This window comes from Electrona antarctica, assembly GCF_951216825.1.
Source record: "Electrona antarctica genome assembly, chromosome: 5".
NCBI lineage: Eukaryota > Metazoa > Chordata > Actinopteri > Myctophiformes > Myctophidae > Electrona > Electrona antarctica.
Window position 1 is genome coordinate 1,518,683 of NC_136810.1, and position 23,251 is coordinate 1,541,933.

At 45.9% G+C, this 23,251-nt stretch overlaps 1 protein-coding gene across 1 annotated transcript in view; it reads right to left on the reverse strand.

The window, feature by feature from the left end:
- Positions 1–23,251, reverse strand: part of cdh13 (cadherin 13, H-cadherin (heart)) — a 245,941-nt gene that overhangs the window by 17,145 nt on the left and 205,545 nt on the right. Inside the window, exons 7-9 of the mRNA XM_079500767.1 lie at positions 17,729–17,911; positions 16,397–16,653; positions 4,380–4,522 (exon numbers count right to left, since the gene is read on the reverse strand). Coding sequence (XP_079356893.1) covers positions 4,380–4,522; positions 16,397–16,653; positions 17,729–17,911 — 583 coding nt within the window. The remainder of the gene's footprint in view (positions 1–4,379; positions 4,523–16,396; positions 16,654–17,728; positions 17,912–23,251) is intronic.

The following is a 23,251-nucleotide window of genomic DNA, read 5'->3' on the forward strand; positions in this document are numbered from 1 at the left end:
TGATGGAATCCCTCTACATTTCTATAGCTTATATTACAGTCCTATTTCCCCCCTATTTTATTTGTTTGAGGGACACGTAGAGATGCAGTATATACTGCAATATATCTTCACCTTGTCCCCGGGGAGAGGAGGGAGAGCACAAGGCACCACAGATAAAGATATCCTGGCTAATACAGCAGCCTGTATGATTACATCAAACATTCCCATGCTGTTCATAGCAGATAGTCCTATCAGTTATGAGGCTGGATGGGACATGTTGGCAGGTAGTTCTAATGACCAGAGCTTATGGCAGCCGAGGTTTGCATGGAAATGTGTTCAGAATGTACAGTATACTGAGTTCCAGCTCTGTTCTTACCCACAGCCCTCTCAACCCATTTTGACCTGACATCGAAATTTTAAAAATATGTCTTCTAAATCATGACAGTTTTCTGAAATACCCATGTTTCTATATATCAGTGGTGCTCTGCTCAATATTTCATGTCAAGGACCCCAGAAAATATTTGTAGGCCTAATTGGCCACCGACCCCCATCTAAAAACATGTAGTTCCAGGGACCTCCCCCCCAGAAGCAAAGATTTGAGTTAAAAATGTTCACTCTGAAAGAATATAATATTCAGATTTGAGGCACATTTTCACGATTTTTCAAAAATAGCAGACCTACAAGCTCGTAGCGTGGCACTCGGTGGCGCGCTATGAGCTTGTAGATCTGCTATTTTTCAATAGCTAAATTATAACATAATGTTTAAAACACTAAAAGGGGTTCCCTCCCAAAATGGGTTGAATGGTATCAGCATGTATGCTTCTCAAATACAGTCTTAACCGTCTGCCTGCCGCCATTAATTAATCCCTCGATTGCGTATTGCCAAGGTTTTATCGCGCGTAACACTTACTTTGAAGATCCAAATATCCGTAATCGCATTGTTCCTGTGAAAAGCTGCTGTGTGTGGTATCATGACCGGTTGTTGTTGTCTCGCTCGGCGGTGGAAAAAGCTGACCGCGAGTATCACAGCGCCTGCTACAGGCCGTTGAAAACGCTTGTCTGGGACAAAGCGTCCTCTGCAATGTCGCTTCTGTGAGATAAAGCCGTCTGAAACCAGAGCCGGCAATGTAAGTGGATGCGCGCGCATTTTCAAAATGGCCGCGCCCATTGTGTCAGAAGCATAACAAAGCTAACTGACGGTAGATTTCGATACGATCGTATTAAAACATGCATTAATTAATACATCGCTGTTAAAACGGCTTTTCCGTTTGTGGCAGGCCACAAGATTCTACGTTTTAAAATTCCTATGTTCCCGGCAGGCCTCGTGTTAAAAATCACACCCGTGTGAACTGAGTGGTGTAAGGTTTTATATAGCATGATCAGCTCTGATCTGACGTAATGAAATCACACCCGGATGTGATTTCACAACTGGCTTTTTTTGTGCAGAAAAAATGAGCATGGTTGCTACGGTCATCCAGTTCACCCGGGTGTGATTTAATTACGTCAGAAATTATTTTGAACATAGCAACCATGCTCATTTGTTTCTGCACACAAAAGCCAGTTGTAGGAGTGGTTTACACCACTCAAAAAAACGATAGCCCCCGCTCCTTTGGGGTGTTTTTTTTGTTATGTATTTATATGTATATAATTGACATGGGTGAAAATTCGTCCTCTGTATTTTATACCCATCCTATAACAACTAGGAGCAGCCATTGGATTCTACGGCACTGAGTCGGGGAGCAATGTGGGGTATTATTGCTCTGCAGGGACACACATCGACACATTGCTGACCTGGCCTGGAATCATACCTGGGACCACCAGGGGCTCCGGCTCCCCAGACGTGCTCACTAACCACTCAGCTCCATGAACAGAGCTCCAGACAGATAATTTACTTAGAGAATAATGTGTTAGCCTTTCCCATGGGAGTAATTGGAGAATGTCCTCCTCCGCTTGAATTGTTACACCTCCTCCTCCTATACCCAATTATTACATCTCCTCTATACGTTTTTGTTCCCTACCTATGTTGAATACACTTATTGTAAGTCGCTTTGGATAAAAGCGTCTGCTAAATGACTGTAATGTAATGTAATGTAATGTATACCTCCTCCTACAATCAACTACTGCACCTCCTCCTCCTACACCCAATTATTACATCTCCTCTATACCTCCTCCTACAATCAACTACTGCACCTCCTCTCCTCCTACACCCAATTATTACATCTCCTCTATACCTCCTATCAACTATTGCACCTCCTCCTCCTAAACCCAATTATTACATCTCCTCTATACCTCCTATCAACTATTGCACCTCCTCCTCCTAAACCCAATTATTACATCTCCTCTATACCTCCTATCGACTACTGCACCTCCTCTCCTCCTACACCCAATTATTACATCTCCTCTATACCTCCTATCAACTATTGCACCTCCTCCTCCTAAACCCAATTATTACATCTCCTCTATACCTCCTATCAACTATTGCACCTCCTCCTCCTAAACCCAATTATTACATCTCCTCTATACCTCCTATCGACTACTGCACCTCCTCTCCTCCTACACCCAATTATTACATCTCCTCTATACCTCCTCCTACAACCAACTACTGCACCTCCTCCTCCTCCCAAACCCAATTATTACATCTCCTCTATACCTCCTCCTACAACCAACTACTGCACCTCCTCCTCCTAAACCCAATAGGCCTATCTCACAGCATCTCCCCGCCCCCTTTCCACACCCCCTTTTGGAGCTAATGGTGTTATTTTTTCTGCGGTCCATAGACTTCCATGTTAAAAGAGGTATTTTCACAAGCCACAAACTACCGTTTTGTAAAGGTACGGTTTATTCTACTTATTTGAGTTGTTATACCATTGTGTTTTCTTCATATTATTATCGGTCTTTGACATTTTAACATTAGGAAATGTACTTAGATTCTCCAGAGAAAAAAAGTGTAAATGCCTAATGTTAAATGACACCACTAGCTACCGGAAGGGGGCGTGGAAAGTACCCCTAGGGGTACTTGAGGGAGTTCCAGGGGGTACCTAGCTCAATTAGAGATAGTTAGGAACCAAATTGATCCTTATGGGTCTGATTGTACAAATGGAACCAAATGGACCCTAAAGGGTCCATTTGGTTCCATGTGTCTATTTTTGTATGTTTATTGTATTGTTTTTATACTGTGATAAATAAATAAATAAAATACTAGCTTTTGTATTGACTTGTGCTTTCGTTTGAAATGTACCCGTGATACTGTGAAATGAAAAGGTCAATCGATCAATCAAACCACCCGTTCTTACACCTCCTCCTGCTCATACACCCAATCAAACCACCCGTTCTTACACCTCCTCCTGCTCATACACCCAATCAAACCACCCGTTCTTACACCTCCTCCTGCTCATACACCCACTTCTAACACCGTCCTCTAATATATATGCTCAGTGGTGGAAAGTAACTAAGTACTTTCCAGAGCCAAAATTTGTACTTTTACTCCACTACAATTATTTGAAAACTTCAGTTACTAGTTACTTTGGAGATTTTAATTTTGTTTAGATAACATACATTAACCACTTCAACCCTATACATTTTGGCCATTTGAAAATAGACGATCTACAAGCTCACAATGCGTCGCAACGCGACGCATTGTGAGCTTGTTGATCTGCTATTTCAATAGATTTTGTACACATTTTGAACTTGTGAAATGGCACTGGATATGCTACAGTCAGAATCTTCAGTGCAAGAGGGTGACATGGAGAGAAAGAGAGCATGAGGAGACTCTCTCCAAGCCTTAGCTCGTCTCTGACCAGCAGTTTCACAGACACTGCCAAACAGAGAGCGTACTTTACAGCCATACCAGCCAGAGTGTGTACTGTATGGTCACACAGCGCCAGAAGTGTGTATGGCCACACAGCGCCAGCTCCAGCATCTCATTGTCTGTAGGAAGATGGCAGCTTCAACACACAGACAATGCTACATAAGTACTTCTGGCTCTTGTCAACATTGAGCACACAATTCTTTATTTTTTTTATTTTTTTTAGAGTTTACTGCTCTGCACTGGAGCAAGACATTACATTACAAATGCAGTATAAATATGGCGAGGAAAACAAACTCAAATATCTACAATGGCTACCAGTATATATCATGATTCATGTACAGTATGTGTGTGTGTGTGTGTGTGTGTGCGTGCGTGCGTGCGTGCGTGCGTGCGTGCGTGCGTGCGTGCGTGCGTGCGTGCGTGCGTGCCAGCCACTCTTCTCATAGAAACTGCTGCAGGCTGACTTGTTAGCTTCAATCCATGGTATATTTACCATAAATTCCATCGTAGAGCAGTTTGAATAGAATATGCTCCTCTGTTTGAACTGTGTCTTATTTACTCTGTGGTTCCCTGCCAGGCGGGTTCTACTCACCGTTATCTGTAGCGATGAAGACGGCAGTGTATTTGTTGTTGTGGACATAAGGCGACTCGCGGTCCAAAGAGGCCGAGGTGTTGACAGTTCCTCTGACTGGGTTCACGCTCAGCCAGCCTGCTGGGTCTCGCAGGACTGCATACCTGGTGGATGAATACAAAAATAAGCTGCCGTCAGTCATGGAATTCAGGAAACTTTGATGGACAACTGAAATTATTTTTCCGCAAGTAAAAATCAGACGGCACAAACCCACACACCATTACAAAACAATGTATAATATATTTCTACAGCCAGGTTGCCAACAGTATCAGGAATCCGCATGTCAAAAATGTCAAAATGACACCCACACAGTTCCCACACGGGTCCCAAAGGGAAATCTTTGCAATGCAAAACGACATAGAATATACTATAGCAACCTACTCAATATTGATTTGCTTATAGCCTATTCTGTTAACACTCCCATCGCCCAGGACGAAGTTCTTTGTCCTTTCTATTAGTAACGTCCGACGCCCAGGACGAAGAAGTGTCCAAAAGACGAAGTTTATTGATATGAGAACGGATCGCATGGCTCCACAGCCTGGGAGCGCCTGTTGGGCAATCCTCGATGTTGTGCAAGAGTGAGACGTCATCGAAAAACTCCCTCCCCTGTTTAGCTGATGAAAACGAAAATCTTAAAACATTAATAACTCGTGATCTAAATCATCCCGTCTAATTATGAAAAAAGATCCTGTGTTAGACGGCGCTCCGCGGTCCAGTCGCTAGTCACGATAGATTTATTCTTGTCTCCCGTTGTTGTCGATCGACTCTAGAGTGGTGTGGCTATTGTTAGCTGCTACACAGACATCAACAACAACTTCCGGTCCGTCCGGAAAAGGGGTCCGTGTTTATAAATCGAATGGGCGCTATAATGTAATGGATTAAATAACTCTGAGCGATTAGAGTGTTAACAATGCAAAACACATCATTTGCACATACAGTAGGGATTTCAATGTTCCATGTTTGGAATGTCTGTCCTGATGAAGGTCTAAGAAAGCGACCGAAACGTCGACCGAATAAAGAGCAACATTTTTTGGCACCTTTAATTTCTTGGTTTTTCAAAGATAACCTTTTCATTATACTCTATTTCCCTACGCACCTGTCACCTGCAGCCTGTCACCTGTCACCTGTCACCTGTCACCTGTCACCTGCAGCCTGTCACCTGTCACCTGTCACCTGCAGCCTTTTGATGTGTGCATCAGCCTTTTGCTATAATGTTCCATATTTAACACTTTGTGCAAAACGCAGAAATGCATTTGATTTTAAACGTTTTAAGCTGCAATTCCTTTGATGTCCTCGCCAGGATTTGAACTAATTATGCTACCCAGGAGCATATTACGATTATGGCAGTGGTGGGAAAAGTACTCAATTGCTTTACTTAAGTAAAAGTACCAATACTGCAATTTAGAAGTACTTCGTTACAAGTAAAAGTACGGAATTGAAAATGCACTTGAGTAAAAGTACAAAAGTATCGGCATCAAAATGTACTTAAAGTACTAAAAGTAAAAGTACTCATATTGCAGAATGTCCCATTTCACAAGTTCAAAATGTGTACAAAATCTATTGAAAATAGCCGAGAGCTTGTAGATCGGCTATTTTCAAATGGCCGAAATGTGTAAAATCGCCAAAGTAACCAGTAACTAAAGTTTTTCAAATAATTGTAGTGAAGTAAAAGTAACAAATTTGGCTTTGAGATGTAGTGGAGTAGAAGTAAAAGTACTGGAAATTGGAAATATTCAAGTAAAGTACAAATACCTCAATTATTTAGAGTTCTCATGCAGAATATCCCCTTTCAAGTTTTCAAATGTATCAAGTTATCAACATAATTTGAAAATAGCAGATCTACAAGTTCACAATGTGTCATCAAATGGCCAAAATGTATACGGCTGAAGAGGTTAATTAATGTATGCTATTGTTTAGTAATAATCAAAATCTTCAAATTAACTAGTAACTGAAGTTTTCAAATAAATGCAGTGGAGTAAAAATACAATATGTGCCTCTGAGATGTAGTGGAGTAGAAGTAAAAGTACTGGAAGTTGAAATGACTCAAGTAAAGTACAAGTACCTCAACATTGTACTTAAAGAAACTGTTTTTAATATTTAATATATTTAATATCATATTGTCTATGTCCCTCAAACTTAATTCTATTGTTTGAGCCTCAATCACCACTCTGATATAACCAGTCCTTGTCTTTTCTTTCTGGACTTTGAAAGCAGTTTTAGCTGCAGTACCACAATGTCCTGAGGTGGCGGGGGTGCTGATATGCAGATTATTTAATATTTGAGTCATTATAATACTGATGCTAGATAAAACCAGGCTTGTTTCCATTCCAATGCCAGCTTGGAAAATCAACAATGGCGGACATTGTAAACAAAGTGGAACAAACTGAAGACTAAAGAAGAGGAGGAATTATACAAAGTAGGGTGACATTGATGACATCACGATGAGGCCAAAATCAGTCGAGCTGTTCCTGAGAGCAATTTCCATTAAAGCACCCATATGATATGAAAGCCTGATTGTTCAAAATTGGTTATTTGTGGGGATAGAAAACACATATGGGAGCCCCAAAAACACAAAATAAATAGAAAAAGTTGAATTTTATGTTATAGGTCCTTTAAGTACAGTACAAGTAAAGATACTTTCCTCCACTGACCTAAAAACGGACACATCCAACCAGGAAGGACATCAATCAATAAAACAACACGTTGTTTCCTCTTTGGACTCAGAGCTCAGAGTTATCTTGGTGTAAATTATTAAAGTGATCATAAATACAGCTGTGGTTCAGGTCCACACCGAGGAGAAGTTAACCCATTCAGGCCTGACGTCGAAATTAGAAAGAATGTCTTCTAAATCATGAATGTTTTCTGAAATACCTATTTTTCTATGTCAGTGGTGCTAAATATTTCATGTCAAGGACCCCCAAGATTATGTAATTGGCCGTCGACCCCCATCTGAAAATATGTTGTTCCATGCAGAAGCAAAGATTAGTTAAAAAAACGTTCGCTCTGAAAAAATATAAAGATTTGTGCCACTTTTTTTTTTAAAGATATTTTTTTGCGGCTTACGCCTTTTATTGTTTTTTTTTGAAGGGACAGACAGTAGGCTGACAGGAAACGGGAGAGAGATGGGGGAAGACATGCAGTAAAGGCCGTGTCGGGCTCGGGAGTCGAACCCGCGGCACACTGCGACTGGATTACCAGTCGGGTGCAAGGGGGCAGGCAGACTTTCCAACGTTGAAGCTCTGGGTCCTAGTGGTAGGAGGAGGGACTACAGGCGGACCCGTGGATTCATGACCGGGAAACCCCGTGCAGCTGGGCTTTAACGTTGAGCGCTCAGTTGCCCTACGTCACTCAGGACCTCAAAGTTGAGGTCCTGGGAGGGACTTCCGGCAGTCTTCCGGGTGCTTCAAAACGCCACTGAGCAACTTCCACTGACATGAATAGCTGGGGGGGCGGAGCTTCGCGCTAGTTCAGTCTCTATTATATATATACTCTATGGTCGGGTGCCCAGACGGTTACGCCACCGCCTGGGCTTTGTGCCACATTTTCACGATTTTTTAAAAATAGCAGACCTACAAGCTCATAGCGCGCCACTCGGTGGCGCGCTATGAGCTTGTAGATCTGCTATTTTTCAATAGCTAAAGCATAACATAATGCTTAACCAAAAGGGGTTCCCGCCCAGAATGAGTTAAGGTTGAATGGAGGACGGCACCCAGCCGGGGTCACAGAAAAAAAGGTTTCTGAAAGATGAGTGTACCAGCCCCTTTGAAACGTTCAGTAAAACCGCCACAGATACGATATCAATCAAAACTTGCAGCACTGTTTGATAGAGTTGTATCCGCCAAAGTAACACAAACTGCAGAAAAGCAGAGCTGCAATATATGATCCATCAGCCCTGATGTCTGCTCTGTGTCAACACTGAGCAGACTACAGTCATTCTTTTCTCATGTCAGAGCGATGAAATGTTTGACTCATCTGTTTTGTTGTCTTGTGTCACCAACGTGTCACCTTGCTCTTAATTCAAGCATTTACAAATAATTATGTTACTGATTTGTATTGGTTTCTGAATGCTTTAATTTCCTATAAACCTGGTTTTCATCCTGGCCAATCTGTACTGCTGTCTACAATCCATCCATCCATCCATCCATCTTCAACCGCTTATCCGTAGTCGGGTCGTGGGGGCAACAGCTCCACCAGAGTGTTCCAGACTTCCCTCTCCAGAGCAACATTAGTGACTTCCTCCTGGGGGATTCCGAGACGTTCCAAGGCCAGTGAGTCGATGTGTTTCCTCCAACTGCGCCTTGGTCTGCCCCGGGGTCTCCTCCCAGTGGGACATGTGTCAAGGACCTCCCTAGGGAGACCAGATGCCCGAACCACCTCAGCTGGCTCCTTTCCAGGCAAAGGAGCAGCGGTTCTAATCCGAGTCTCTCTCGTGTCACCCTAACTCTAAGGGAGATTCCAGCCACCCGTCGAAGAAAACTCATTTCGGCCGCTTGTATTCGCGACCTTATTCTTTTGGTCATGACCCACACTTCATGACCATAGGTGAGAGTAGGAACGAAGATTGTTCCTAAATTCAAATGTCCGCTAATTCTTGTCTAATTAAAGGGAAAACTTACGGCATGTATAAACTAGAAAATCGGCTAAAACAATCGCATGTTGGTGGGAGTGCCTGGCCAATAAGGGACCACCTTATGTACCTTATGTAGCAATGTGTCAAATGTCCGCTAACATAAATTGATTTCACACAGGTGTGATTTTTCAAGTACAAAGACTACAAACAGGAGCACATTTCTCTGCAGGTCCATAATAAAAACTAGAACTAGAAATGCACTCTCTCTCCAGATGCACCCCCCCCCCCCCCCCTCCACAGGGAGGGGCAACGCATTATGGTCATTGTAGGAATTCATCAATCCACTCAAACCCACAGACTTCATTATTTTTCTGGCCATAGGGTGCACATTTTTAATTGTGCTACGGTTATCTATACTTAAAATACTTAGGCCTATAATTAACATTAAATTAGCATTGAGTGACTGCAGTTTCTTCCAGTGGTGAAATGTCCCATTTTGACCTGAGATCCGATTCTATAAATGTCTTCTAAATCCTGACAGTTTTCTGAAAAAGCTATGTTTCTATGTCAGTGGTTCTTCGATTTTTCAAAAATAGCAGAGCTACAAGCTCATAGCGCGCCACTCGGTGCCGCGCTATGAGCTTGTAGATCTGCTATTTTCCAATAGCTAAAGCATAACGTAACGCTTAAAACACCAAAGGGGGTTCCCTCCCAGAATGGGTTAAAAGCAAGGTGAAGAAAACAACCTAAATATACAGTATACTATACTGTATAGTACACTTTAGTAATTAGTACAGTAAGTTATAAGTTAGGAATGTGACTGTACTGTAGGCCTATGAAACCACTAGAGCTGTGACACTCTTCAACCACTAGAGCTGTGACACTCTTCAACCACTAGAGCTGTGACACTCTTCAAACACTAGAGCTGTGACACTCTTCAACCACTAGAGCTGTGACACTCTTCAACCACTAGAGCTGTGACACTCTTCAACCACTAGAGCTGTGACACTCTTCAACCACTAGAGCTGTGACACTCTTCAACCACTAGAGCTGTGACACTCTTCAACCACTAGAGCTGTGACACTCTTCAACCACTGGAGCTGTGACACTCTTCAACCACTAGAGCTGTGACACTCTTCAACCACTAGAGCTGTGACACTCTTCAACCACTAGAGCTGTGACACTCTTCAACCACTAGAGCTGTGACACTCTTCAACCACTAGAGCTGTGACACTCTTCAACGCTGACTAAAGCACTAAGACAAAGAAATGAGGGCTAAAGAAAGCTAGTCAGCAAAACATCAGACGAATCCCTCAGAGACCTACAGTTGGGCTAACATTTATGTCTGTCTGTCTGTCTGTCTGTCTGTCCGTCTGTGCGTGTGTGCGTGCGTGCGTGCGTGCGTGCAGTGCGTGCGTGCGTGCGTGCGTGCGTGCAGTGCGTGCGTGCGTGCGTGCAGTGCGTGCGTGCGTGCGTGCAGTGCGTGCGTGCGTGCAGTGCGTGCAGTGCGTGCGTGCGTGCGTGCGTGCGTGCGTGCGTGCGTGGATACACTGATATAAAAGTAGAGGAAAGACACGTTGTAGCTTCTACATAGTTTTGATTAATGCTAATTCACAACATGAAAACGCTCCATTAATAATCTCGATGACATTCAGGTGGAATGTTTTCCATCCATTCAGTTAATTGCATGATCTGCTTCTGAGATAATTTCCCTTTCACTTCATCAAGAGCTGATATGAAAGCCCTGGGAACGGAGACGAGACTCAGATCATTAACTACTGCAACATTATGGGAGGTTTGTTATAGGAACTGCCTCAGTAACGTTCATTGTTCATTGTGTCCTTGTGGACACAATAAGCTCTGCCTCAGCAAGAAAAATAAACATTGTTATGTTGCTCTGGCGGTAAATAATTTAACAGAGTTGTGAGGAAGCGCTGGGTTAACCCATAATTAGCTCTGTCTGGCCCTGTTTAGCCTTTTATGGCCGTGGTAAGCCATGTCTGACCCTAATTGGTCTTGCTTGCCCCCTTGTTCGTAAACAATAAATGGTGCCATAATGAAAAGGCAGGGTTCCATTGGCAGGTTGTTCCTACTCTTTGAAACATAATGCAAAGCCGGACAGCTTTAAAGTGACTCAGTTATTGTCATAATTCGACAAAGATACATGATTCATACATGATTTACACTGTTAGAAAGGTAACGTGTTTGGAATATTGAGAGGTCTTTGATCTTTGGGGTTTGGTGTGGTAATTCTCTCCACTTCATTTCTGGGTTGTTTTGATGTTCTTTTTGGTTTCTGAAGAATGCATCTCCCACTGGGACCTGTATTCTAACCCATTCTGGGCGGGAACCCCTTTTGGTGTTTTAACTAAGCATTATGTTGTACTTTAGCTATTGAAAAATAGCAGATCTACAAGCTCGTAGCGCGGCACCGAGTGGCGCGCTACGAGCTTGTAGGTCTGCTATTTTAGAAAAATCGTGAAAATGTGCAAATCTTTGAATATATATTTTAACTCAAATCTTTGCTTCTGGGGGGGGGTCCCTGGAACAACATATTTTCAGATGGGGGTCGGCGGCCAATTACATAGACTCTTGGGGTTCCTTGACATGGAAATGTTTGAGAACGACTGACATAGAAACATGAGGGGTTTTCAGAAAACTGTCAGGATTTAGAAGACGTTTGTAGAATCGTTCCCAGGTCTAAACGGGTTAAAGGAGGAATTAAATACAAATTTAAATACATACAGTACGCTAAGCTTTTAACGCTGGTGGTGAAGTCGCACCATTCATAGTCTCTGCTACTGGAAATAGATTGTATTGTGTTTCATATATGGGCGTGTTGGTGCCAGACAAGTGGCAGAGCATTAACATATTTAGACCTACCATCGATTCTACAAATGTCTTCTAAATCCTGACAGTTCTGTGAAAAACCCTATGTTTCTATGTCAGTTGTGTTCAAAAGGTTTCATGTCAAGGACCCCCAAAAATATATGTAGTTGGCCTCCGACGCCCATCTGAAAATATGTTGTTCCAGGGACCCCCCACAGAAGCAAAGATTTGAGTTAAAAACGTTCACTCTGAAAGAATATATATTAAAAGATTATTTTAATATATCAATAAGATCATTTTCACGATTTTTCAAAAATACCAGACCTACAAGCTCATAGCGCACCACTCTATGAGCGCTATGAGCTTGTAGATCTGCTATTTTTCAATAGCTAAAGTATAACGTAACGCTTAAAACACCAAAAGGGGTTCCCGCCCAAAATGGGTTAACATATTTATCCCTTCCTATTCACATCAACTGCCTAAAACACAACAAACATTTCTATACAAACACTCTTTCAGCTGTTTGGCAGACTCAAGTGTTGTGGATAAATAACTGCATAATTATTATATTTTGTCTGTTTACAGTTGTTGTTGTCTTGTGGTTTATAAATCCGAAAGGCCACCTGCTGTTCCTAATGGAACTAAGACAGACTGTTTGGGCACAGTTCTCCTCACTGTGGAAATTATACGTTTCCATCTAGTGCAAAAATAAGACTGCCTACTCACTCAGACTATGAACACATTAAGTCAGTATCATTTCATCTTTTTCTTATTCTCAACATATCCTAGAAAAATCAAATATTTACATTTCTCCTATAACAAATCTATCTAACACCAAATATCCAGTTCGGTAACTACAGGTTATGTGCAGTTTGAGGAAAAGTAACATGGTATTGGTGTGTACATGTTGGAATCATGGTATTGGTGTGTACATGTAGGAGTCATGGTATTGGTGTGTACATGTTGGAATCATGGTATTGGTGTGTACATGTAGGAGTCATGGTATTGGTGTGTACATGTTGGAATCATGGTATTGGTGTGTACATGTTGGAATCATGGTATTGGTGTGTACATGTTGGAATCATGGTATTGGTGTGTACATGTAGGAGTCATGGTATTGGTGTGTACATGTTGGAATCATGGTATTGGTGTGTACATGTTGGAATCATGGTATTGGTGTGTACATGTAGGAGTCATGGTATTGGTGTGTACATGTTGGAATCATGGTATTGGTGTGTACATGTTGGAGTCATGTGTGGCTGCGCAGTCATGGGTGTACAGGTAGTAGAGGAGAGGGGGGGGGGGTGGGAGGGGGGGGGGAGTCAGTGTTGAGGGCCAGGGGGTCAGTGTTGAGGGCCACGGGGTCAGTGTTGAGGGCCAGGGGGTCAGTGTTGAGGGCCAGGGGGGTCAGTGTTGAGGGCCAGGGGGTCAGTGTTGAGGGCCAGGGGGTGTCAGTGTTGAGGGCCAGGGGGTCAGTGTTGAGGGCCAGGGGGTCAGTGTTGAGGGCCAGGGGGTCAGTGTTGAGGGCCAGGGGGTCAGTGTTGAGGGCCAGGGGGTCAGTGTTGAGGGCCAGGGGGGTCAGTGTTGAGGGCCAGGGGGGTCAGTGTTGAGGGCCAGGGGGTCAGTGTTGAGGGCCAGTGGGTCAGTGTTGAGGGCCAGGGGGTCAGTGTTGAGGGCCAGGGGGTCAGTGTTGAGGGCCAGGGGGTCAGTGTTGAGGGCCAGGGGGTCAGTGTTGAGGGCCAGGGGGTCAGTGTTGAGGCCCAGGGGGTCAGTGTTGAGGGCCAGGGGGTCAGTGTTGAGGGCCAGGGGGTGTCAGTGTTGAGGGCCAGGGGGTCAGTGTTGAGGCCCAGGGGGTCAGTGTTGAGGCCCAGGGGGTCAGTGTTGAGGGCCAGGGGGTCAGTGTTGAGGGCCAGGGGGTCAGTGTTGAGGGCCTAGGCATGTCAGTGTTGAGGGCCAAGGGGTCAGTGTTGAGGGCCAGGGGGTCAGTGTTGAGGGCCAGGGGGTCAGTGTTGAGGGCCAGGGGGTCAGTGTTGAGGGCCAGGGGGTGTCAGTGTTGAGGGCCAAGGGGTCAGTGTTGAGGGCCAGGGGGTCAGTGTTGAGGCCCAGGGGGTCAGTGTTGAGGGCCAGGGGGTCAGTGTTGAGGGCCAGGGGGTCAGTGTTGAGGGCCTAGGCATGTCAGTGTTGAGGGCCAAGGGGTCAGTGTTGAGGGCCAGGGGGTCAGTGTTGAGGGCCAGGGGGTCAGTGTTGAGGGCCAGGGGGTCAGTGTTGAGGGCCAGGGGGTCAGTGTTGAGGGCCAGGGGGTCAGTGTTGAGGGCCAGGGGGTCAGTGTTGAGGGCCAGGGGGTCAGTGTTGAGGGCCAGGGGGTCAGTGTTGAGGGCCAGGGGGTCAGTGTTGAGGGCCTAGGGGGGTCAGTGTTGAGGGCCAGGGGGTCAGTGTTGAGGGCCAGGGGGTCAGTGTTGAGGGCCAGGGGGTCAGTGTTGAGGGCCAGGGGGTCAGTGTTGAGGGCCAGGGGGTCAGTGTTGAGGGCCAGGGGGTCAGTGTTGAGGGCCAGGGGGTCAGTGTTGAGGGCCTAGGCGTGTCAGTGTTGAGGGCCAGGGGGTCAGTGTTGAGGGCCAGGGGGTCAGTGTTGAGGGCCAGGGGGTCAGTGTTGAGGGCCAGGGGGTCAGTGTTGAGGGCCAGGGGGTCAGTGTTGGGGGCCAGGGGGTCAGTGTTGAGGGCCAGGGGGTCAGTGTTGAGGGCCAGGGGGTCAGTGTTGGGGGCCAGGGGGTCAGTGTTGAGGGCCAGGGGGTCAGTGTTGAGGGCCAGGGGGTCAGTGTTGAGGGCCAGGGGGTCAGTGTTGAGGGCCACGGGGTCAGTGTTGAGGGCCAGGGGGTCAGTGTTGAGGGCCAGGGGGTCAGTGTTGAGGGCCAGGGGGTCAGTGTTGAGGGCCAGGGGGTCAGTGTTGAGGGCCAGGGGGGTCAGTGTTGAGGGCCAGGGGGTTAGTGTTGAGGGCCAGGGGGTCAGTGTTGAGGGCCAGGGGGTCAGTGTTGAGGGCCACATGTTGTCGGTTTGACATGCAGGAAGTCTAGTATCCAGCTAGCTTGGGTGTTGCTCCAGGTCTCAGAGCTTTGCTGTGAAAAATGGTGTTCGACGCTGAGCTGTAGTCCGAGAACAGCATGCCTACATATTTGTCCTTCAGCTGCTTGTTATCCGTGATGTGCGAACGGACGGCGTGGAGCGCCGTGGCAACAGCGTTATTGGTGGATCTGGCGTGCAAACTGCTACATGTCCAGAGAGGCCGGGAGGTAGTGTGGAGCAGATGTGTTCCCTCGCCAGCTTCTCAAAGCATTTGCTGACTATTGTGGTGAGAGCGACAGGTCAGAAATGTGACTTTGTGCCTTTTTGGGGAAAAGGCATAATGGTTGACATTTTCAATCGTGCATGCAGGGACCACAGCCTGAGAGAGGGAGAGGTTTGGGACCACAGCCTGAGAGAGGGAGAGGTTTGGGACCACAGCCTGAGAGAGGGAGAGGTTTGGGACCACAGCCTGAGAGAGGGAGAGGTTTGGGACCACAGCCTGAGAGGGGGAGAGGTTTGGGACCACAGCCTGAGAGAGGGAGAGGTTTGGGACCACAGCCTGAGAGAGGGAGAGGTTTGGGACCACAGCCTGAGAGAGGGAGAGGTTTGGGACCACAGCCTGAGAGAGGGAGAGGTTTGGGACCACAGCCTGAGAGAGGGAGAGGTTTGGGACCACAGCCTGAGAGAGGGAGAGGTTTGGGACCACAGCCTGAGAGGGGGAGAGGTTTGGGACCACAGCCTGAGAGAGGGAGAGGTTTGGGACCACAGCCTGAGAGAGGGAGAGGTTTGGGACCACAGCCTGAGAGAGGGAGAGGTTTGGGACCTCAGCCTGAGAGAGGGAGAGGTTTGGGACCACAGCCTGAGAGAGGGAGAGGTTTGGGACCACAGCCTGAGAGAGGGAGAGGTTTGGGACCACAGCCTGAGAGAGGGAGAGGTTTGGGACCACAGCCTGAGAGAGGGAGAGGTTTGGGACCACAGCCTGAGAGAGGGAGAGGTTTGGGACCACAGCCTGAGAGAGGGAGAGGTTTGGGACCACAGCCTGAGAGGGGGAGAGGTTTGGGACCACAGCCTGAGAGAGGGAGAGGTTTGAAAGATGTCAACAAAAACCTGTGCCAGCTGGTCTGCGGCGCATGCTCTCATAAGACTTGAATCAGGTCCAGCTGTCTTCACAGCGCAAAAAGCATGGAATACAGATGTGTATATTACAGGAAACTCTCCGTTAAACTTTTCAAACTTTTCAACTTCAAATCAATATTTACCATCAAGCCACACATACCTGATGCTCTGTATCAATATTTACCATCAAGCCACACATACCTGATGCTCTGTATCAATATTTAGCATCAAGCCACACATACCTGATGCTCTGTATCAATATTTAGCATCAAGCCACACATACCTGGTGCTCTGTATCAATATTTACCATCAAGCCACACATACCTGGTGCTCTGTATCAATATTTACCATCAAGCCACACATACCTGATGCTCTGTATCAATATTTAGCATCAAGCCACACATACCTGATGCTCTGTATCTGTCTTATGTCTGGGTCTGTGGCGTTGAGCGAAGCCACCAGGCTCCCCACGGGGATGTTCTCCATGCGGGTGACGGGCAGAGGGTCCGGGGAGAAGACGGGACCCTCGTTGATGTCCAGGACCCTGACGTGGACGGTGGCCGTGGAGCTGAGGCCGTAGTCCTGCACGTCTGGAACCAGAGGGTCCTCGTTCTGGACTCTGATCAGCAGCGTGAGCAACTCTGTGGCCTCGAAGTTAAGAGGCTTGAAAGGAAGATGGAAGGATGGTTTGCAGGAGGAGGACAGGAGGAGTTGGGAGAGAGGATGGCAGAGATATGGATGATGATGATGGAAGGAGGTTTAGACAGAGATGACAGCATAAGGCAACAGACCAGTGGCTTTTAACCCATTTTGACCTGAGATCAGATTCTAAAAATGTCTTCAACATCCTGACAGTTTTCTGAAAAAGCTATGTTTCTATGTCAGTCGTTCTTAATAGCAGACCTACAAGCTCGTAGCGCGCCACTCGGTGGCGCGCTATGAGCTTGTAGATCTGCTATTTTCCAATGGCTAAAGCATAACATAATGCTAACACCAAAAGGGGTTCCCGCCCAAAATGGGTTAAAGTCATATTGTGTAACATTCATTTTTAGTATAGACTTTGACGACACCTCCTGTAGCTCCATTGTCATTACAGTGTTTGTCTACAGTATGGAAGTACCAATCAAAAAGGAATATTGAAGGCTTCTAGCACCAGCAATATATACATAATGGTAAATTGTGCATTTATATAGCGCCTTTATCCAAGGTGCTCTACATACAGTAGATTGTGCATTAATATTCACCCATTCACACACACATTCACACACCAGTGGCGGAGGAAACCATGCAAGGCACCAACCTGAACATCAGGAGCGATTAGGGGTTCAGCGCAGTCTTGCTCAAGGACACTTCGACACAGCCCACAGGGTTCGAACTGGCAACCTTTCGGTTACCAAGCGGCTACTCTACCCCTGTGCCACTGCCACTTGTGAATAAGACTGCTATCCTTGTTCTGGTTGTCCACCCTACCAGAAAGTAAACTGCATTCAGGTCTAACCTGTCCAGGCGCGTCACCACCACTCACTGTGAGTACGTCGCGACACCCACACTCTCACAGATTTCAACCCTCCCACTATTGACCACCTGTCAGCAACACCTCTGTTTCCCTTATATGAAAGCTCATGAGCGCGGCACTCGTTGCCTCGCTATGAGCTTGTAGATCTGCTATTTTTCAACAGCTAAAGTATAACATAATGCTTAAAACACCAAAAGGTGTTAATATGGGTTAATACTCTACCCTGACGACAGACAGCATGCCCTCGTTGTCATCTGGGTTGGTGTGGATCTGGAAGCTCTGGCTGGAGTCTCCACTGAGGATGGAGTAGATGGCTCTCCATGCTCCTGTGGCTGGGTCGTCCCTGTCGTCCACCGTCAGGTTGACCACGACGCCCGTCGAACCCTCCTCCACGTAGGCCTCAAACTGGGACGGCGGTGGTGGAGGTGGTGGTGAAGGGTGGAGTGGGACAAAGATGAATGGATGAGGAGAAAGAATGAAGTCAAATTACCATCAGTGACATCATTGATAAGAGGCCCTGTTGTTTGAGAATATATTAAAAAAAATCACACCAGTGTGAAGTGAGGGGCGCTAATATATTAAAGTCTAAAGGCTCATTCATATAGTCTGGATTTTCGGTGGTGAGGTGACCACCGCTCCGGTGGTGAGGTGACCACCGCTCCGATGGTGAGGTGACCACCGTATCTGAAACAACGTTGAGCGGGGCTGGGGTGGTGGCGGTGGTTTGCTCTTCACCGCGGCTCGTGACGTCATGTTGTAGTTCGGCGGTCACCTCACCACCGAAAATCCAGACTATGAATAACGCTTAACTCATGTTGCTATGATTAGGTGATGTAATGGTGATGTAAAACAAATGGTGACAAAACAAACAAAACAAACTTAAATTCTCTGTATGTTAATGTTTGTGTTAGGGGACAAGATTACGTACATTTTCCCTTCATTGACAATGGCGTTTTTAAAAACAAACATTAAACCTGTATGGGCTGTAGGGGGCGCCCCTCAGACACAAAGACACAAAGACATGACTGTCTGCATAGATCTACTTGTATATGACTAGGCCGGAGTGACCAATAGACAGAAGTGACCTGTAGAACAAGGGTGTCCTTCATCTCCTTTTTTAATCTAAATGTGTTCTTCTCTGTTTTTATTCTCTGTCGGTTATCATTACTTACAATAATGAGCTTTAATTGACGTAAATCTAGGTCAATTGCGCTGTGTTAACGTGACCATTATTAACCCATTCTGACCTGAGATCAGATTCTAAAAATGTCTTCTCCATCCTTACAGTTTTCTGAAAAAGCTATGTTTGTATGTCAGTGGTTCTTCGATTTTTCAAAAATTGCAGACCTACAAGCTCGTAGCTTGTAGATCTGCTATTTTTCAATAGCTAAAGCATAACATAATGCTAACACCAAAAGGGGTTCCCGCCCAAAATGGGTTAAAATGAGTGTGACATGCAGTAAGTGCAGGTTCAGAGTAGAGGCAGCATGAACTCCAGTCACCAAATGACAGGCTAATTGTTCCAGTAATTATACAGAGAGCTGAGAAAACATGGACGTCGTGCTGCAATGTAACTATTACTGCAGGTAAACACTAAACAGCAAACCTAGAATCTGTATAATTAATTGTATTAGAAGAGATAAGAGGCCCTGCTGGGAGACACTAGAGCTTTACACAGCACGTGCGTGCGTGCGTGCGTGCGTGCGTGCGTGCGTGCGTGCGTGCGTGCGTGCGTGCGTGCGTGCGTGCGTGCGTGCGTGCGTGCGTGCGTGCGTGCGTGCGTGCGTGCGTGCGTGCGTGCGTGCGTGCGTGTTTGGTGAGGGAGTGTGTGTATCAGATGTGACTTAGTGATAAAGTTTCCGTGCGTCAGACTTAACCCATTTTGATTTCTAAAAATGTCTTCTACATCCTGACAGTTTTCTGAAAAAGCTATGTTTCGATTTCAGTCGTTCTTCGATTTTTCAAAAATAGTAGACCTCGGTGGCGCTCATAGCGTGCTCATAGCGGCTCATAGCGCGCCACTCGGTGGTGCGCTATGATTTTGTAGATCTGCTATTTTTCAACAGCTAAAGCATAACATAATGCTAACACCAAAAGGGGTTCCCGCCCAAAATGGGTTAATCTGCCAATACGGTTGTGCTGTCACCCTGTAAACCACCCAACAGACAATGCACCCACAGCTGTCCATACCAATATAACAATTAAGGACTTAATTCCACTCCCGCCCAGACTCTACAGTCCTGCTGGATTTCTGTCAAATAACCGCCCACTCCCACTATGCGTGTTCCACTCCCGTACGCACCACTGTATTTATGTTCCCACCGCCCACGCCCACAAGTTGAAATCGTACACAGAGATATACCTAATGTAAAAGTGAGAGGCAGCGAGGCAGGATTTGACCATTTCAGTGCCAGGGAGAGAGACATAATGACCTTGGAATTAAACTTGGAAACACAGTATATATATGACTGCAAACGTTCCAGCACCATGGAGAGAGACATGTAGTGACCTGCTTGGAAACACAGTATATATAGGACTGCAAACGTTCCAGCACCATGGAGAGAGACATGTAGTGACCTGCTTGGAAACACAGTATATATAGGACTGTAAAACGTTCCAGCACCATGGAGAGAGACATGCAGTGACCTGCTTGGAAACACACACAGTATATATAGGACTGCAAACGTTCCAGCACCATGGAGAGAGACATGCAGTGACCTGCTTGGAAACACAGTATATATAGGACTGCAAACGTTCCAGCACCATGGAGAGAGACATGTAGTGACCTGCTTGGAAACACAGTATATATAGGACTGCAAACGTTCCAGCACCATGGAGAGAGACAAGTAGTGACCTGCTTGGAAACACAGTATATATAGGACTGCAAACGTTCCAGCACCATGGAGAGAGACATGTAGTGACCTGCTTGGAAACACAGTAGGCATAAGGGTGAAATCAGCCCTCAACGGAGGAGGGGATTTTCTTTCTTTTCACATGATATGAGAGATGAGGATGAAGATGAAGATGAAGATGGAGATGAGATGAATGATATATGATACAGTACTTTATTGTCAGTTCACACTGACATGTGTCTTGCGACCCAGCAGCCAAGTATGCAGAACACATATACACACATTTGACATAAACACAAAGAACAAGACAATTTACATACATAAAGACATGAAGACAAGAGCAATGTCCACCGCCTAACCCTCATGGCTACTACAACTCCTGATTAAGCCTCAAGGTCGACTGGTGGACAAAGGACCTCTTTGAGTTGGGCGTTGCATGTTCTACTACAGCCTGAAGACCCATTCAGCCAGCCAGCTCGGTAGCATAGCATTTCGGTAGCAGTTCAGCGCCACTCAAAGTGAGGGAAGCCTCGCCCCTACTGTGTATGTCAGAAGATGTTGGCGGCTGATTTCACCTGCATGCCTTGGAAACACAGGACTGTAAACGTTTCTGCACCATGGAGAGAGACACAGTGACCTGCTTGGAAACACAGTAGGACTGAAAACGTTTCAGCACCATGGAGAGAGACAGTGACCTTCTTGGAAACACAGTAGGACTGCAAACGTTTCAGCACCATGGAGAGAGACAGTGACCTGCTTGGAAACACAGTAGGACTGCAAACGTTTCAGCACCATGGAGAGAGACACAGTGACCTGCTTGGAAACACAGTAGAACAAACGTTTCAGCACCATGGAGAGAGACAGTGACCTGCTTGGAAACACAGTAGAACAAACGTTTCAGCACCATGGAGAGAGACACAGTGACCTGTTTCGAAACACAGTAGGACTGCAAACGTTTCAGCACCATGGAGAGAGACACAGTGACCTGTTTAGAAACACAGTAGAACAAACGTTTCAGCACCATGGAGAGAGACACAGTGACCTGTTTGGAAACACAGTAGAACAAACGTTTCAGCACCATGGAGAGAAACACAGTGACCTGTTTGGAAACACAGTAGGACTGCAAACGTTTCAGCACCATGGAGAGAGACACAGTGACCTGCTTGGAAACAGTAGAACTAACGTTTCAGTGCCATGGAGAGAAACACAGTGACCTGCTTGGAAACACAGTAGGACTGTAAACGTTTCAGCACCATGGAGAGAGACATAGTGACCTGCTTGGAAACAGTAGAACTAACATTTCAGCACCATGGAGAGAGACATAATGGGAGACTGCCAAGTAATAATGGCAGGTCAAGAGATGACAAACAACCAATATTTATATACTGGTCCATTATAGATCTACACAACAATATCCGTGTTCTGTCAGCGATCCCTGTCCTGCGAAGCAAACTTAACTTAGGGCAGCAATATCGATGTTAAGTCTGGCAAGCTCTCTTGCCACAAGCGCGGAGCGTCTTTGTGGACGTTTTTTGTCATCTGTGGAAATCTCTTATGTCTAAAACCTGTCCTTTTTTATTACTATTTTAAAACAAAGTCATATAGTGAAAATAGCCGATCAACAAGCTCGTGCTTGCAGATCTGTTATTTTCACTACTTTATGACACACTTGTATGGTGAAGTAAAGCATTAATTTCTGAATAGCAATGTTGAAACAGAGATACAAGTTTTCTGCTGGACAGCAACGGTAAACACAGTATATGACAGAAGTGTGATCATATGGTGTGCATGCGTGCCACCTGTGAAGTGTCCACATCTGATCCATATATCTGTGTGATTGAAAAAATCACACCCGTGTGTGAAGGGTATCAGTCATAGGGAGACATCGAAGAGAAAGGCTGGATGGGGAAGGATCAACATAATATGGAATGTCAGAACAGGTCACCTCCATATATGGAGATCTAAGGGTTTGAGGTCAGATGTAGAGTTTCTGGCTAATATTGATGACATCAGGGATCTCCATATATGAGATTCAATTTATTGTCAATGTACAGTACAAGTACAGCACAGCGGTACGGAGATGAAAGTACACGTTGCGTCCATCCCTTTGCTGTGTAGTAACAATAGGAGCTGTAAGTTCAAGAACATCCAACTAAATTCACCATGTACTGTACCATGTACTGTACCATGTACTGTACCATGTACTGTACCATGTACTGTACAATGTACTGTACCATGTCGGGCACACTGTTACAGCAGAGAAGTAGCACGTATATCCCAGAGTGAAACGGTGTACATGAGACACATGTAAATATATTTAGATGGCAGTTACAATTCATATGGGCTTAATGTTGATGACATCAGGGATTTCCATCCCTGATGTCACGTGCCCAACCAAGTAAGTAGTTTCATGAGGCTAGTATGAAGTACTTGATATAAACAGAAAAGGTTCAGTTGGACACGCGCACACACACACACACACACACACACACACACACACACACACACACACACACACACACACACACACACACACACACACACACACGGAGGTGGATGAGGTGGAGGTGGAGGTGGAGGAGGGGGGGAGGAGGAGGTGGAGGTTTCTGTAATGATTTTTTTCCCATAATGCATTGCAAAATACAGTTAAACATTGAGGAGGAGGGGGGGGGAGGAGGAGGAGGAGGGGGAGGAGGAGGAGGAGGGGGGGAGGAGGAGGAGGAGGGGGGGAGAGACACAGGATGAAGGCTGGAGGTGAATGACGGCAGCTATCTGGCATGGCAGGGTCATCATGTTGGCATGGAGAGAATGGAGAGGCTGAATTGAAACAGGAGGAGGGGGAGGAGGAGGAGGAGGGGGAGGAGGAGGAGGAGGGGGGGGAGAGACACAGGAT